Below are 18,001 nucleotides of genomic sequence, written 5' to 3'. Positions count from 1 at the left end.
CTTTTCAGTGTGGCTTCTTGTCAGTCTTCACTGAAAAAAATTTTTTGCTTTTCTTACCTTAAATATCAAACAATCTTAAATAGTCATCTTGCTTTTCTACAGAACACTTTCATTTTGCTGTGTTAGGAAACAGTGTCTTCTAAACTTTTTTCATGCATAATTGAGCATTTTAAGCTTAATCAGTGAATTCCCAGTGTTTACAGGTTGAATTGCTAAGTCACCTAATGTACTGAATTTAATACATTTGTATTCTAGTATTACTTTACAATGTTTTAATATAATACTAAGCATGCATGTTGGGAAAGATCTTTCTTTTGGGCTTTAAAGAATGGTAGCAAGCTGCTGGCATGTTGGAGGAACTAGATGCTAATGCTGAATTTCATGTTCAGGGAGAGTTCAATAGATATCTCCAGGATAAAATTATTTAATAAGATTAAAATAATACTGTTCCAGTATTTTCATTTCATTTATCTGAAAAAAATCCATTATGTGGGGGAATGGAAGTATAGGAAGGGAAAAGGTTTAATAGAATTGACTATGGATCTAAAGTCTATATTTAGCATCTTTAGGTGTATTAGCTAATAATTATATTTGGTTGTTAAGGATTATATTCTATTACTTATAGGTGTTCCAAAGAATGAGGAAATCTTTCTGGGAAACAAGACTTTAATTTCCAGTCTGACCTTTGCATAGCTGGAGCTCCTGGAGTGAGAGCTAAACTTTACAGTTGGGAATCTTTGCTATTAACAATAAATTGGATCACTTGCACAGCCAAAACAAGGATATTAGGCTTGTAGTAGAGTCATGTTCTAAGGTTTTTCTCTGTRGAACAAGTACTTCAGGAAGTGGAAATTCATCCTGTTGTGTGCAGTATAAAATTCAGGGTAAAGCTTGAGAGAGTGTCATAACATACAGGTTCTCATCGCACGAGGGAAGGGTGGGTCTGTGTCTGACTTGCTCTGCATGTCTGTCGTGGTGCAAGTCTYTGTTGCTCTTGGGAAAGAGTGGAGGAACTAGTTTGAGCTGCTTAGCTCCTGCAGTTTTGAGGTAAGGCAGCAGCCTGGTGCGTGTGCGACATGGCTGAGGTCAAGTGCAAGAACTTACAGGAATTTTTTCAGTTTATTTTCAGTGCACAAATACTTTATCAGCAAGCTACACTTCTAGTTCTGAATTCAAATAAGAAAATGCATTTCTAGTTTTTTCTCCACCTTACTGTCACAGTTGTTCTATGCGAAGTTGAATTTTGAAATAGGTGTGGTGACCTTAAGTCAATTGTCCAATAAAAGGAGAAAAATTCTGCACATTTGTCTACCACGCCTCCTGTGAGCTTTTAACTAAATCAGTTTGTGTGATGACATTTGATTGAGAAATCAGTAAGTGTTACCCATTTTGTGCACCAGATGTTTTAAGTTTTTGAAAATACTTACTCTGCTGTCTAAGTCACTGTAGCCCTTAAAGTGTTTCATCTTGGTTTCTGTCTCAGGAAGTAACTGAATATCTTGTGTGATCTAGATGGTGGAGAATATTGACACTGTCTAGTATACATATTGGTKGTTGTAATAATAATAAATTACTTCTAGTATATTTGAAATTGAAAACTAGTGCTTATTCAGCCATAAGTAGGCATATGACATCTCTGTGGAAGTCTACATGCTAGGTGTGCTCCCAGTCAGGAGTTACTGGCATATTTCAATGTAAGCAAGCTGTGACTGAGGATCAAGAAATGATCAAAATGTATTTGTGATTATAGCAGATTCTGAATGGAAGTAATTGTCCTGTTGAAGTTAGTAGTAATCTTCATGTCTAACACTTAAACACATTCCTTATTAAGAGAAAATAATCACAGCATGGAACCCAAGACTGAATGTATATCTTCCTAGTCTGTCATTAACTGGTAGAAACAGAAAATTGTTACATGTTGATGTTTCTTATTAGCTTGAACTTCTATGTAACCAAACTATAATTATGCCATTAGGGACTCACATCTGTAGCCTTGCTCAAAGAAAATGGTTTCATATATCCATTTGAAATATTTTGGACAATGGAAAACTGAAAATAGATGCCTGGATTTCAATTGAAACAAAGGTCTTGTTTGAGGTTTAATTTTAGAAAAGCTAAAGCAATGCTCTGGTTCTGTGCATAAAATGTCACAAGCTTTGTAAGGGCTTGGTGCCAATGCAGTAGTGGGAACTAACGATTTTTTCATCAWGTTTGTAACAGATTTCTAGAAATATTTTCATAATTAAGTTTCTCAGACTTTAAGGACTTTGCTCCTGTTTAAAATTAGTATCTTCAATAAAAAAAAGGCAGTTAAAATCCTTTCACAAGATTATGAAACTATGTTTTATTTTAGCACTGTGTGTGTAAATATAAAAGTTCTCTACAATGATTTTTTTAAAATGTTTTTATGTAAAGCTCTAGCGAATGTATTGAGTTACTGTGTGTGTGTATATATATATATATATATATATATATACACACTTTTTGTTTCTGGATAGTGTGTGTATATGTATATTTTTTATATATGTGTGTGTGTGTGTGTGTGTGTGTATATATACTGATGTCTTAAGTACTACAATATTTTTTCCCCAGGGCCAGGAGCATTTCCTAAGAGACATCACATCAAACTCACAGGACATAAGAGAATCCAACTTTTATACACACACACACACACACACACACACACACACACACACACACACACACACACACACACACAGAGTAACCCAAGAGAATACAAAGATTAGTTTGACTGTGAGTCAACCTGGATAGCTTTAAAGATGGATGAAAAAGTGAATGAATCTAGACGCTTTGAGAATCATGTGTATAACTATTTCTGTGTACTTTAATCAACTTTTTCTTCTGTTTCTGGATAGTGTGTGTATATGTATATTTTATATACATATGTGTGTGTGTTGTGTATATATGCATACACACACACACTTAAGTTGTCACCATAAAGATCTTGGATGGTTCTGTTAATGCTCTGCCTTCTGTCACTTCATGGATGGACTGTCTTTAGGTGAATAGTATTACTTAACAGAAGGAAAAGAGTAACAGTCCTGTTACTATACTTTTTAGCTAGAATCCATGTTTTTATGGGAAATAGATTTCACAAGTGCAACTTGTACATTGCTTTCACGCTGCACTGAAGCTAGCCTGACGATGAAAAAGCCATCCTACCAGAGGTTTGTGTTGTGCAGGGATAATGTTGTTATAGATGAGTTACAGCCAAACCTCTTGCATTACTATTGAATCTTAACAAATCTTAATTAGTAATATAAGCAATAATGATTATTTTGTTATATCTTTATGTATATCTGTAYATCTTATGGAGGCTGTGCCATCTTATTACTGTTCTGATCCTGGGCCAGTTGAAGGTTAATAGGACCATGCAATAACCAATACTTTTGATATCAAATGACCAGTTTATGCAACACTACTTTTACTCTGATTCAGTCAGGGATTTGGTGTGTTATAGAGGATATTAGCGGCTAATGGTACCTACACTTGCTGCACTTGAAATATTRATTTCACATTCCTTTTGAATTGAGTAGAAGCAGCTGATTATTTTTTCAGTGTTGGAAAAAYGTTGATGCAGGTAGTGCACCATTCTCTCAGTTTTCAGAAGACACCCAAAGGTGAGTTTAGTAAGTCTTATTTTCTCTAGTTACAGACCAGTGCAGTWGTTGTGCTTTGTGCCACACCTGAGCTAATCTCTAGTGGACTTGAGCTGGCATCACAAATTTTAGCCATGGAAAACTGAGCAGTCTTCTGCTAAATGGCCTTTGTGCCTTGCCTGCTAATCCCAGGCTATGTCATTCACTCAGTTGTAGCAAACATCTGTGACTTAAAGCGGGATTTTAAATGATTTGTTAAACTTGGGCTTTTAGAAGTCCAATATGGGTTGTTTAAAGCGTCTGTTAAAGCAGAAGGAATTCTGTTTTTTAAGCCGCAACTCCTACAACTGTGCGTAGTCCTGCTAGGCTGCTTTCCTGTTACTTTGTGCAACTGCATCAGGCGATGGTAGAGATAAGAGTACAGCCCGGGGGTCAGATTTACTTTCAACAGTGGCATTTTGTGAGCTGCTGTTTTGCAATGAATTCTTGTTAACTCTGTTTCACGTAAGWAAGACTGTCACTTCTAAGGACGAAGCTGGTATGTGAGAGGGCTTCTTTCACTCCTAGCAGCTGCTGACTGTGCGAGGCGGATAGTGTGACAGTGGTAGTGTGTTCCCAAGTAGACCCTTGCTACATCTGTGAAATCAGTGTTTCGTTGCGAGATCTGCGGAGTTGCACGCCCGTGCAGCGTAACTGGCAGCCACGGTAGGATGGTGTTGGTAATAGGTGTGATGGATTATAATCTTCCTTGCCTTTCCGGTGTTGTTGACTCCATAGGACTAGTAGGAGTTAAAGCAGTAACGCTTCATTAAAGCCGCTTTCCTGAGCAGCATGGCTGTGATGTATAAAGGGAGCAGATCTGAATAGGAGCTCTTGCTAAATATTTATTAAGAACTACTACATTTTATAGAATTCTGCACTTGTGCTGATTTCTAATGTTGTTTGGCTTCATCTYTACAGATCAGTTAGTTCATTTTGTTGAGTTACTGTTGTGAGTTTGAGCTGCCCCCAGTAGCCTTGGATCTTATGTAAACATACAGGAAAGACAGTTGCTGCCTCAAGGCTCTGATGCTGCAAAATTAATTTGAATACAGTAGTTGGTAGGATTCGTACCTAAGCTAAAAATGAGATGAAGTGAAAAACTGAACACTTCTGGCAGCAAATGGGCAGGCACATTGATTTGAGATATTTGTTACAGACTTGTTACCCTGAGTCAGGTTGCGTCCAAAGCGGGGGAGAGCAAATAACGTGAAAATTCATTTACTCACCTTCTGGCTGCTTTGCATCACTTAGTGTTAGAAATCAGGAGATGCTGCATTTTTCCCTAGTGTGGGAAAGTTCCTAAACAGGGTGAAACCAGCATAGCCAGCTCAGGCAGCCAGGGTTTGCCTTTAGCATATGTTGGGGCAGCATTTGGATAGACAGTGCCTGTGCACACTGGCAACATTTTCTGCTCCAGTAAGTGCTACCTAGGGGTGTTTTTTTTTTCTTTTTTTTTCTTTTTTCTTTTTTTTTTTTTAAGATTTTAGGAAATTCAGACTTGCACGGATGTGACTTTGTGCACATCTGTGCTGGTGTCTGGGCTGACCTGTCAGGAACTGTAGACAATACGGATTATTGTACTGCTTTAGTGTGGCAGGTCTCTCTCAGCTGTAAATTTGTCCCTTTTATTCCATTATGTTTGTTTGTCATACTTTAACATTATCCATTTTAATTATTCACATCCTGAAGATAAAGCAGTGTTTGTTTCAAAACACAAAACTGGTTTTATCTTTGCTTTTTCAAGTAAGTCCCATCTATGTGATTCTCTAATCTCATTAGGAAATGTAGCAGATTTGACAGAAAAATTATGCCAGCAGGCTGTAAACTGAACCGTAAGGGAGACTTGAGCCTTCAAAATACATTCACTAATGGAGATAAGTGCACCAGCATATTTTCTGGAAGGCTGTGGTCATCTTGAAACATTGTCATTTTACGTGAGCAGAGAAACGTGTTTCTGAACAAAACCCTTTTTGGAGACAGTGGCAATACCACATGTCTGAGGTATTACCCAATATTTGCAATAGGCTTCATACCGCAGATACAGAATAGTTGGAGGAAGCTGCTTTTATGATGCATTCTTGGAAGCAACTGATTTCATATTGTTTAAGATGAACTAGATATATCTTAGTGGTAATAAATACAGTGTGCAGAGATTTACACGGTTTAGTGAGGGTATGTCCCTTTTTCTTTCAGCTGTGCCAGAAGCCTGGCTAAGTTCTGGCCCATCTGACTTGCCTGTGGATTGCATGTCATCCAGCATCCACTAGGTGACAATGATTTAGAAAGGCTGAGTGAAGGCAGGTATGATATGTTCTCCTGAGATATTTCCAAGAAAACAACTGAGATTCCTGTGAAAATGATGCAAACCCTTAAGTCAATTTCTAGAAAGTTATGGCCTCTGAAAAGCCTGTCATCTGGCCATATCTGCCATGTTTTGATTTTGGTGCTAAAATTATCTATGTAATGAATCAAAGAAAACTTCTCCACAGTGTAGGTCAGAATTTAGAGATTTATCCAGGGATTACTTAGGTTGCTTCTTGAAGGAAAAGGATAAGGTATACAATGCAGTCACAGAGCTATAATCCACCTTGTTGCTGTGCCTAGTTTACATCTCCCTTTCTGCTGGACTCTGCAACCTGATCCACTAATTCTTGTGTGCATGGTTGGCTTCATCAGTGTTCATCTGCTGAAGACTGACTGACATGCCCTGCAGTCCTGTATGTGCAAAGAATTGCTAGCTTAATTTGGTAACAAGTCAACCTCAACAGAAGATCTATTCAGACGTCATTCCTAGGAATAAACCCTAACAATATCTTTGATCTTTAAAGTTCCAAGCGACTGGATTCCTAATTCAGCTGGCTATACGTTCGTTGCCAGAGAGCAGTGTACTTCCTGAAAGCATATGTGCCGCACAGCAGGAGGCGCGTGCAAGCGGAACTCCTATAACAACACTAATGATGATCAGTGCAGTGACGGGCCGTGTCCGCACTCCAGTGACTTATACCATTGTTGTAAAGAGAAAAAAAATGTGGTCCACTCTGGTCAGGAAAAACTGCTGGAATGCCCCTACCGATCAGCCTCCAAGTGAAGAATGCACAGTGGATGTAGTCTATCACAGTAAATGAATGGCCTTTTTTTTTTTCCTTCTTTATCCCTTATCCTTTAGTGTTGTGAGAATATGGAGTTGCATCTGGTTCATGTGCGGGATTATCCAAAGTGGTGAATGTGAACTGCTTAAGCAGACCAAGTTATCTAGAATTAGCATAAACTAGCATAAACTTTTTTTGGTTGCTCTACTTCTGACACTTTTGTTCCAATAAATCATAAAACAACACTTAAAGAAAAAGTAGTTCTGGCTCTCGTTTAGAGCTGTCTCTTAAGGCTCTGAGTTAAATAGCCTCACTAGAACAKGAAGGAATGTGGAATAAGGAAGGAGGTAAGGTTAAGCCCCTATAAAATAGCGATCTTTGGAAACACAAAACTAGTGCTTAACGTGAGAAGTTTGCCTATGTTGTCTGTCTCTCAGCCAAGTATGAATGGAGTTGAATGGCTGACTTCCCTCGCTTTAGAGATGAGTAACAGAATATTTCCTTCCGCATGGATAACGTCAGGAGACCCAACTGCTGACTTCTCCCTGAAAAATGAATCCTTGCACCATGGCTCCAGGACTACAGTTTGCCTCTGGTGCTGTGGTGAGGAGCTGTGATCACCTGTCGTGGATCTTGGGGAGTGTGGAGAGCAGGAACCCTGTTCTGTGTTCTGCCCTACATTCCCCGGCTCCCTGCTGCGGGCACCTGCTCCCTACGTGGCATGAAGAAGCAGTGTTGGGTGCAGTTACGCTTTTAAACCAAGGCAAAAGCCACAGGAGGCTGAAGGGAGATGAGGCTGTGCTCTGGGAAGGTCTAGCAGGATGTTGCTGCTTTCTGTAACTATCTCAGAAATTCAAGTGGTAATTCAAAGTACAAGACAGATGAACAAAGAAGGCAACAGAGTGGAACAAGTAACAGGTCCCAGAGAAAACCAGAACAGACAGGGAAGAGCATTACAAAGAGCTCATCCAGCTCTACATGCAAATACTAATGCTGACACTGTTCATGAATAACTCTTTTCAATTGACTGAATCCTGTCTGGGTTTAAATTTATGTTCTCTTTAAGAATCTCTTTAAAGATGGCATGATAACTTCTTTTAATCAAATATTAACAATCTATTTATGGCTGTTCCCTCTATTTTTGTTGGTTCAGTCTATCTCAGTCATTGCTTAAATGTGAGAAAGCAGTAATTATTTGAACAACTAAACTGGATGTACACTGTTTCATTTTCTCCTTGGTGGAATTAGTTCCCATCTGTATTATTGCCTTCTATGAATAGAACTGCTTTCTCCAGTTTTCACTTGCCTCCCTGCCAACAGATAAAGGCTGTCTGTATTACAGTGTAAGCCTTCCAAGTTATCACAGCCACTAGTAGCTATAAATGAATGTTAATTCTGATAAACATCCTACCTGCTGCACTGCAGATGACAGCTCACTTTTCGTGTACTCTTTCTGCCAAACAGACCAGAACACACTGCAACATCAAACATGAATGAATTAGACAAAGACTTTGTGCAACTTAGAAGTATTTGGCTGTTATTACTAAATATTTGGCTGTTATTACTACATCAAGCTGTGCTAGGCAATCTGCTTTGTGAGGCAGAGTTCATGGCATCTACGATTACATGCTGCATATTGGAATTTGGCCAAAATAATTTACTTGATTGGAAACATCAACTTACTTTAAACAACGCTCTGGGTACAGAATGATGTCACTCAATACGAAATGCAAAATATCTTATTATCAATCCTATAAGAAATTACATTGGTAAGTGATTTTTTTTTTCAAAATGCTCAGGGAGAATCAACTTGGAGTTGGGTTTAGGGTTCACAGTTTTCAAATTCCTCTGATTCTGTGGCATGCTATGGTAAGAAAATGCTTTGCTTCATTCAGACCCATAGGCATGGCTCAAAGGTAACTCCTAGTATCTTCTCCCTGCCAGGCAAGGAAGGAAGCTACAGAAATAGTTCACTGAAATGAAATGCATAAGCTTCATTTCAAAACATGTGTCCACCCTAGAGCAGAAGCTTTTAGATTTTATCACCGTAAACAAAGAAAACTGACAAGGGGTTGGGGTTCTTCACTCCTCAAACTATTATGCTGAGAAATATTTACACCAAGAGAAACAAAAATTAATCACTATTCCTTAGAAAAACTTCAAGTATGTGGAGTTGGGCTGTGATGTTAATACTACATAAACAGCAGTTGCCTGTGGTGTCTTTATGCTGATTTTTCCAGCAAAAGTACTCTTCACATAGAGGTTTCTCCTCTCAGTTTGCTACCTATGTTAGACGCAAGGAAAGTAGTTAAACACTGGAAGACAGGTAATACTACTCATTTAAACATACCAAGGATTTCACCAATGCCTGCAAGATCAGTTACATTTCCTTGTTTCAAAGTGCCTCCCTTAAGGTTCATTCTGYACAAGATAACAGCTTCCTCAAAGAAAAGGATCTCAACTGGTTCTCACAGCAGCCACGTATCAGAGGTTAATTCTGCCCTAATTTAGGCTTTTTAATATASCAAAGAAGTTTCAGTATGAAGTCAAGAGAAATTTGGCCACGAATTCAGGCTAAATTCATATATACATGCATATATATAGATAGATAGGTATTTTTTTTTCCTCCTGCTGTAAGTTAAGTCACTTTGAAAGAACAAAGCTAACATTTTGAATTCATTATTTCTCTGGGTGGGGCTTAAAGAACTCAGCTAGATTATTCCAGTCTTCCCCATATCCTTCTCTGGATCCCTGTACACGTACTTAAAGTATTATTTGCTTTGTTTGGAACAATTTCCAGATAGAAAAATTGAACATGGTAGAGACACAGTACTAGTAATAYAGCTAGTAAATTAGCTTGTATGTCCTATACATGTGCATTCCACTCCTGTCATTTGAGCTTTACAGGAAGAGCAAATTGAATAGGAGACTGGACTCACTCCCCATAGACTGGGGAAGAAATGAGAAGGTAGCAGGTGCATGTATGTGAGCACATCAGACCTCTAGTGGACACAAGGCTAAATGCCTATGTAAATGCACATTAACACCACATGGGGGATCCATAGGTAAGGGCAGGAAAAGAGTTTTGAAAGGTCTGTTTCAAAAGCTCATCTCTTACTTGTATGAGAATGTTCCATGTCCCATCACTGAATGTAGCTGGGATGAAACACAGGTATCTACCAGGAAATGTATTAACTTTCCCTGATTTTTTCACCTGATTTCAAAACCATATAACAGCTGCTCAAGCTTGCAGCAGTTACAGTAGGCCACTGTTCAGAGGACCTCATTTTAGCTGAGAAAAGCTGGAGCGCAGTGCATTCCTGGTTCCTTTTCCCACATCGCTGCTGTCTGCTGTTCAGCCACAGAAGGGAGGATTCTGTGCTTACAATTGATARGGGGTTCCTTATACCAGAGAAATACATACCTAAGAGTTCTAGAACTAGAAGGGGAAGGCAGAAGGATGCAGAAAAGCAGAAAAGACATCTGAGAGGAATTAAACTACCATCATGCAAGTCCTCCAATTTATTATAAACTTATTAAAAATCAAAGACAAAAGCTGGCACAGTAATTTTAATCAAGGGTCTCAAAAACACATTTTGGTACTATTTACAGTAAATACATCTACCTTTTATGGAGATATACCTCAATATCTAAACAAAATTTTTCCTGTAAATATATTATCAGTGACACGAAGAAGCAGGACACTTGGCACAATGCCACCTATTGCACTCTGTGTGAACATTTAGACAGTCAAAACTGGGTTTATTCACAAAGTTTTCATGCATCACAATAACTGACTTTTTACTAAAAGGACAACACCACATATTTCTATAAATAGCAATGAAAGAGGAAGCACATTAAAAAGCTTACTAAAACCAGTTAAATATTTGAACTGAGGTAAAGTTATAAAATAAACAACCCCTATCACTGATTACAGGGCTTAAAAGCAGTCCAATTCTCCAAGCCAAAAGCTGAATCCCATGGAAGAGCCAGATGTTATTCCTTGATATTTTGAAGTAGCCTCAATAAATGAGACTCAATAACCTGTTGAACTAAAGCAGAGAAACAATCTTATTTAAYGTATTTTAAATTGTTGTTAGGGCAATAGCATTTTTCTGGCAGACATTGGCTTGCCCCATGCAAAYACTTAATAAAAGCAGACAGGATTAAATTCATCCCTTCAGAGGAAAAAAAAAAGTCTCATATAATGCCAAAAATCCCACATCTATTAAGGGAGATGGTTCTTGGAGGTGATGACCTGTTCTCTAATTTGAATAGGCACAYAGCAAACAGAAAGCTAATTTTTAAGCTTATAAATGCAGAGTAGGCAAAAATGCTTATTAGAAACTACTACTGTTGAACATTTTGAGATGAAACTCTTGAAGGAGTCTGGTAGTCAGGTATCTGTGAAGTTACTGGCYACCCCAAAAGCACAGGGTTCTGCTTGGAGAGGCTACGTGTGCAGTGCTGAGCTTAAGTTTTGATTCAGTTTGTGTCTACAACTGCAGAGAYTTCACAGCTTTCAAAAAGGCAGTGTGACAGACAAAACAACGGGAAGACCCTTCTTTGCCTTYTTCTTTTCTATGGGGGAAAAAAACCCAAATAAGGTAGCCTAATTCACCGATCCTTGCACTATCACTATCTGCCTCCAAGATAAACCCTCCCCTGCTAGAGCTAGTCTGACAGGGGAATAAGGTCGTACAAATTACATCACATCACGTCAATCAAACAGAGCACTGGAGTGAGGGGTGAATGCCCGGGGGGCTGCAGACATCTATAATCATCATCCAGTGCAGCACACGCTCTTTGCACAGAGTAGTGGCACAGCTCAGTTCCTCTTKTCCGGGTCATGGCTGTATCAGCTCTACTCACTGTTATCTATACCCAAATATACAGATCCAGGYAGGTGATATCTTCTTACAAGGCACCTTGGTTTCTGAACCAAGGAGAAAATTCATCTTATCCATTTAGCCCTAATATATTTAGAGGTATAAAGATTTTTAGGATAGAGATCTTCTTATAGTTGCAAAAACTCTACCAGCCCATTACAGCACCTACATAAACAAGGAGCAGTAAAGATAAAAATCAAAGAATTTACATTTGTAATACTCACCACTCCGATAGCCCAATGCTACAGCCAAATCCATGGAATTATAGCCAGCATCTGTTTCAATAGTTGGATCAGCACCACTTTCTATGTAAAACASGAGAAGATGCACACTCAGATTTCTGACGATAAGAACTGATTATATCTCATTATGGGTGGTGCAATTTGGATAGTTTGCTTACCAAGAAGAATTTTTACACATTTCACATGGTTCCCATGCACTGCGTAGAGTAGAGGTGTGCCTCCATTCTGCAAAAGCAGGAAAAAGCCTTAGGCACTTAATGATTGAGCAGTCTGCAACTGTAATTCCTAGACATACCAGTACTTCCGTGTATCAGTAAGAGAATTCATAGCCTTTAAATAAAAAATACGCTTTCAGTTTTGGTTCTTCATGTCTCCCATCTTTTTTGGTCAACTATTCAGGCTGTAAGCTCACTCTTCTACAAAGTTATCAGTCTCATTACTCTTTTCACCAAAAAGTCAGAACCAATAGGACCAACTTCTCTTATTTTGTTGAAGAGCATCCTACATAAGTTTTGAAAGCCTTAGATATTTCAGAAGAGGTAGAACTATTTTCAAACCCATGTTAGTGCTGTGCCTTGTTTCAAATTCCTGACCAAAGCACGCTAATTTTGTGAATCTGAGCCAGAGACTTACCCAGTCATATTCATTCACATCAACTCCACAGTCGAGTAGCATTTTGACAATATCTGTGTATCCTTTACTGCAAGCCAGTGAGAGGGCACTTTCTCGTCCCTTCCCCAAAATCTGAGGATCTGCACCCTGAAATAATAATAATTAAAAAAACCCCACAAAAACATAAATCATAATTTTTTTTTTGAAGTGAGGTTTCAAAGGGAAATTAGCTTTAACATTTTCAAGTATATAGCAGCAYTGACAAGCCTAGAAATGCAAAATGAGCTAAAAAGTCAATAAAGAAATTTAGAAGTAATTGTATTATTTTCCTTACATTCTGAAGGAGAAATTCCACTACTGCTATCTGCCCATGAGCAGCAGCCCACATCAGAGGAGTGAATCCTTCTTCATCTTTATGATTGATTACATTTTCTGTTTATAGAAGAAAATACAATTCAGTAATCCTTTTAACTGATGAACTGTAAGACCTGGCAGAATAAATGTGTTGACATATCCATTGTGTAAGGATCAATGCATGATTGTGCCCTAACAGTCATTCTCATGCAAACTTACAAACAAAATTTTAATCCCAGTGGTGATGCAAATATTCTCATACAAGCAGAAAACAAAAATCCAACAAGCCAAACCAAAATTTACAAGTTTTTTTTTTTTAGTTCTATAAATCAAGCTCTATTTTTTACTCAGAAATGTTGCCCTGTAATCTGGGCACAGAAGGAAATACATTCTGTATTATACTGCAGAAAGTACTTTTTTCAGTACAGTGAGAGACAAAATCTTTCAAAGAATTAATTTACAAAGCAATATAGATAGTATAACCTCATCCCCTTGAAAGTTTAGGTAATCAGTAGGGTGTTTTGTGGAAACATTTAAGATCTACTTTCAGAAGAGTAGTAAGAAAAAAGGAAAAACAAGTCACTGACTGAAAACCTGAGTTGAATTATCTTTTATCTAAATACTCTTAAAATAARTGAGTTGAGCCAGCATGAGTAGCACTGTTACATTGCAGATGTAATCCATGCCTTAAATTGCCAGTATATCGCTCTATATGGTAACTGATTAAGTACAAATGGAAAGCTGCCATTAATAGGAATGCATTTCAAATTATAAACTGAACTAAAAAAAGTGCAACTCCCCTGACAGAACTAACAGATTCTCTTCTTTCATTTCCATGGATTACCTATATACCAGGGGAGCAGAGGGAAGAAGGGATTGACCAACAACTCCTACTAATGATAATGTTTCATTTTAAACACAAACCATAGCAGTGAGAAATGCACATAAAACAAAATCCACATTTGCAAAGAACAGACACTGCAAATATCCTTCAATTGTGGCACATCTGGAGATTTTCTATGCAGCTTTGGGAACAAGTTCAAGTGTAATGGTATAAATTCCTCAGAAGGAAAAAAAAAAAGATATTTAATCTCCCTTAGTCTTACCTTGTTCAATACGTGTGGCCAGATACAGCATTTCTCCTTGAGCAGCTAGCTGGTGAACTGATAAAGCTGCAAAAAGGGAAGCAAAAGCATGTAGCATGAATACAAATTTTCACTGAGCTCTGTTTGTACATGAACAGCGTGGTTCRTGCAATACAGAGCTTGGATTTAAGAAGCATAAAATAAGATGAAATAAGGTGAAATCTTATGTAAGATAATAATTTGAATTATTACCTTAAGAATTAAAAAGTTTCTGTATCAAGCACATAAAATTACAATAAAATTACAGAAAATTACAGAAAAATGTTTCTAGCTTTCAAATTAAGAATCGTACCCTCTCTGGAAAACATGCTTCAGTCACGAACTCAATACAGCAGGTGGATTACCATTTTATGGTCGGAACCGTGTGAAATTAGACAAGATTATCTCAATGTTTTCTTCCTACACTATAATTCCTTGAAAGACCAAAGAAAATGGAAAAAATCTGGCAAGTAGCTAGCTCACGTTTCACAAAAATAATTAACAACAGTAAGGCAGAAGGATACTTACAATTTACAAGCAGAGGTGTTGTAGAAACTTCATTTCCTCTATGTTTGTTTGTTAGGGTAGTTGACTGTTTTATTGGAGAGAAATGCTTGGTAGTTGACGGAGTGTAAACATGTCGTACTTGGATACCAGGGGAAGGAGAAGTATGGATGTTGCATTCAGCTACGATGAACAGAGAAAATAAACATGATTTTAGCGCTAGTAAGAGCATTAAAAGAAATCCACAAATTCCAAGTTGAACTAGAAAGCGCTAGTGTCACAAGATCTTTAAAAACCTGCATTAAGTAAGCTTGTGTAAGCTTTGTGACATGTTCTTTTTCCACTGTGGTAGTATATGACTGAAGAAAGGAGTGAATTCAGTTCTGGCATTAGAAGAGCACTGATACCCCATATGCAAGTATAGTACAGTATCACACAGGAACAACTTGGTATCTAAATGAAGAAAGCCTGTGTCCAGATACTCTGCTCATGTCTGGCATGAATTTTTCAGGTAGAAGAGCACTACCTGACCTGTAATATCTTTAATAATGCTCTACAGTGCAATGAACAGGATGCAGCCATACTCATTTAACTGCTTAGGTCATCCTTTTGCTACTGTCTAACCAATACACAGCACAGTGTACTGTAATTCACTGAATTTCTTCATTAGGACTTTTCCTGTTGGACAAAATTGTAACTGCATTATGAATGTTATATGAACATTTATCCAGTAGAAATAATGATGTTCCACACCAGCTTGTAGAAAATGCAACAGCAGGACATTAGAATTCAAGAAGTCACTCACTGTTGCTGTGTTTATTTGTACTAACTTTTTTAGCTTTCTATCAGARTCTAACAATATTTTATTACAGAACATATGCGTTATCCTGACTTTTGGTTCTGAGCAGTCAATCTATTTTATTTTTTAAAAAAGATGAATGATTAAATACTGGAAAGACACAGTGAATACTGGAACTCCATTGCTAGCCAAATTGATCTGACACTAGTGTGCAGTAGTAATTAATGATTTTAAGCTAATTAACATGTATGCCAAATTCAAGCTATAAAGAATTTCATGATTACAAACCCAAGTGCAAATTTGGGAAGGGAACTGATTAAAAGAACTATAGATGACCCAGGGCAGCAGGATGAAAACAAAATTACATTTTGTTTACCAATTAAATAGCTTCAGCTGAGGTTACTGAATTAAGAGATCTACCAGGTTCTGTTTTGACCTGTGGTCCCTGGATCCACAAGACTACTTCTAAGAGCTTTACAAATGTTACCTAAGAAGGAAAACCCTATTGCTGATGTGTTTAAATTTGCCTTTCTGGTCTGGAGCTTCACTAGAAAGCACTTAAGGACTGCTAATCAAAAAAGTTTGAAAATTGCAATAGCGGAACTGCAGTCAGACCATACAAATCACAGAAATTAAGATCTACAATAGATCTGTGTTCATGCCTATTATGGCAAACGGGTCAGATGCAGCATCAGGACAAGATACACTACTAATAATCTGAAATATTAAAGCAAACACTGATAAACATAGTTGTTCAGAGGAACTAGAGATAAGCTCTAATTCTATCCTCTATAGATAAGCCCAGCCATGATAAAACCCCAATCAACTCTGAGGAAGTTGCACAGCATCGGGTGGAGACTAGCTGCAGGGAACAGCTTGCAGAATTGTAGCAGTATTCACCTTCAAATAGCATGAAACCAAAACAGCAAATCAAATCACTACAATGACTGCAGTCTTTGTGCAGCCATATTGATAAAACAAAGTCAGCTGTATAAAGTATGTTATTTTGTCATCGCACTAGTGAAAGGCTAAAACAAGACCCACAAAGCTACTGAAGTTGAGATGACTGTGTAACACTTTCAGTGATGTTTTGCAAAAACATGTATATTTAAGTGGGTAGCACACGGTAAGACTGGAGAGTTAGCCACCAAATGCAAGCTTGTTGCCATCGTCAGCCTCAGCTCTTAAGTACATTAGAGACTTTTTGTGCCACTACTTTTCAATTAAAAATAACTTTGAGAAAAATCAGTTTACATTAAATAACCCATTATTAATTGCATACAATAAGAACTCTGAGGAAACAAGTTATAGAAAATTACACAGATTAGCACACACACAACAAAAGGAGATTTTTTTWAAAAAAAAGTCAGCTTAACAGAACAGGACAGTCCACACAACAAATTGCACCATGAAGTTCAACCTTTAAATAAGACAGACGCCACTTCAAGGTCAGAGTTAACTTGGTCTTGAATATTTTTACTGTCCTCTTCATTCAAAGATTTCACAAATCGTGAACAGACATTCATATCGAATCTATTGGGCAAAATGAATTTCAWTCCCATGGTGACACTCTGAGCTGGGCCTTCTTCTGTGCTAGAGTCAAGCTGATGTTCCACCTTGATGTCCGGCATGGGCGGAAGGCTGTAGCTAGCAGTGCATTCTTCCACAATTAACTGGGCTCCAACATCTAAATTTGTTGAAGATGCCATGGCTTCAATCATGTAAAAGTTCTATGTAAAATATTTCTTCATGACTTCTAGCCACCAGCAGTTCCAGTTAGCCAAACTGCCTCCAATACAATATGGATGTTAAAATAATCTGTAATTAAACACAAATATTCTTCAACTTGGATGTTATATAACAACATTCTGGTGGAATAACATGTAAAGATATACCAAGCTTCCTTCATTTGCATTTAGGGCATTTTAGGTAACCCAAAACATACTGAAATAATCATGTTACTACTGACACAAGCTATCAGCCAAATCCCCTGCTTGTTTTTTTTTATCATGTGGCTGTTCAAGCCAAACTCCCTAATGAAGTGAATAGGAATTTCATTTAAGTGAAACAGCAGAATATTAGCCTAGCTATAATAAAAATTCTAAAAAAGARAAAGACAAGAACTGAAACAAACTTCCAAATGCAGATGATTTCATTGTCGAGGAAATGTCAGTCTTAGAGCAAGAGTTAAGAGCAACTATGCTTCCTTTTCAACCCCCATAAACCAAGTGAAATAAAAGGGTCCTACCACACAGCTAGGAAGATGATAAATCCCCTTCAGGCTGCCGGCAGGAAAAGAGTTCAGAACACCCAGGGCCTCTTGGCAGTGCTGAGAACGGCCTAAGCTCGGGGCAGGCTGCAGGGCACCCCGGGCAGCCCACCGGCGAGGCCGGCAGCGCCGCCCGCTCCTGGAGGGCAGGGCAGGGGAGCGGAGTCGCGCCGAGGAGCTGCAGGGATGCCCGCTACGGGCCCTCAGACGCAGCACCCGCCACCCGAAGCCCTGCTCGCTCCCGAGCGCAGGGCGACCGCGGCGGAGGCCGCTCCCCCGAACCCGAGCGRCACCGCAGACCCACCTCACCCGGCGCCGCAGCCGTTGAAGACGACGCGCCGGCGGTGTGACGCCACTTCCGGCGCGCCGCGCGGGTGCGCCGGCTGCGATTGGGCAGCGGGGCGGCGCGCGGGGATGATGCGGCTCTCGCGAGCGCGCCGCCCTCCCGCGAGGCAGG

General features: G+C 38.7%; 1 protein-coding gene across 3 annotated transcripts; it reads right to left on the bottom strand.

The window, feature by feature from the left end:
* Positions 1–10,258: 10,258 nt before the first annotated feature.
* On the bottom strand, positions 10,259–17,890 carry ANKRA2 (ankyrin repeat family A member 2). 3 transcript variants are annotated; one of them, XM_085322009.1, is made up of 9 exons: positions 17,524–17,890; positions 16,696–17,093; positions 14,501–14,659; positions 13,955–14,020; positions 12,829–12,926; positions 12,516–12,641; positions 12,041–12,107; positions 11,865–11,945; positions 10,259–10,803 (listed from the first exon to the last, which is right to left on the bottom strand). In XM_085322009.1, exons 2-9 carry the CDS (start codon positions 16,994–16,996, stop codon positions 10,748–10,750), a joined length of 954 nt encoding a protein of 317 aa, XP_085178135.1. In that variant the 5' UTR covers positions 16,997–17,093; positions 17,524–17,890; the 3' UTR covers positions 10,259–10,747. The 3 variants fall into 3 exon arrangements, with proteins under 3 accessions (XP_085178135.1, XP_085178136.1, XP_085178137.1); XM_085322010.1 differs by having other exon boundaries at positions 17,529–17,890; XM_085322011.1 differs by having other exon boundaries at positions 17,849–17,890.
* Positions 17,891–18,001: the final 111 nt, after the last annotated feature.

Source organism: Rhea americana, unplaced genomic scaffold, assembly GCF_003343005.1.
Source record: "Rhea americana isolate MKP2758 unplaced genomic scaffold, rheAme1 scaffold_74, whole genome shotgun sequence".
Taxonomy (NCBI): domain Eukaryota; kingdom Metazoa; phylum Chordata; class Aves; order Rheiformes; family Rheidae; genus Rhea; species Rhea americana.
Note: the sequence above shows the minus strand (reverse complement) of the source record. Positions and strands in the feature narration are given on the sequence as shown.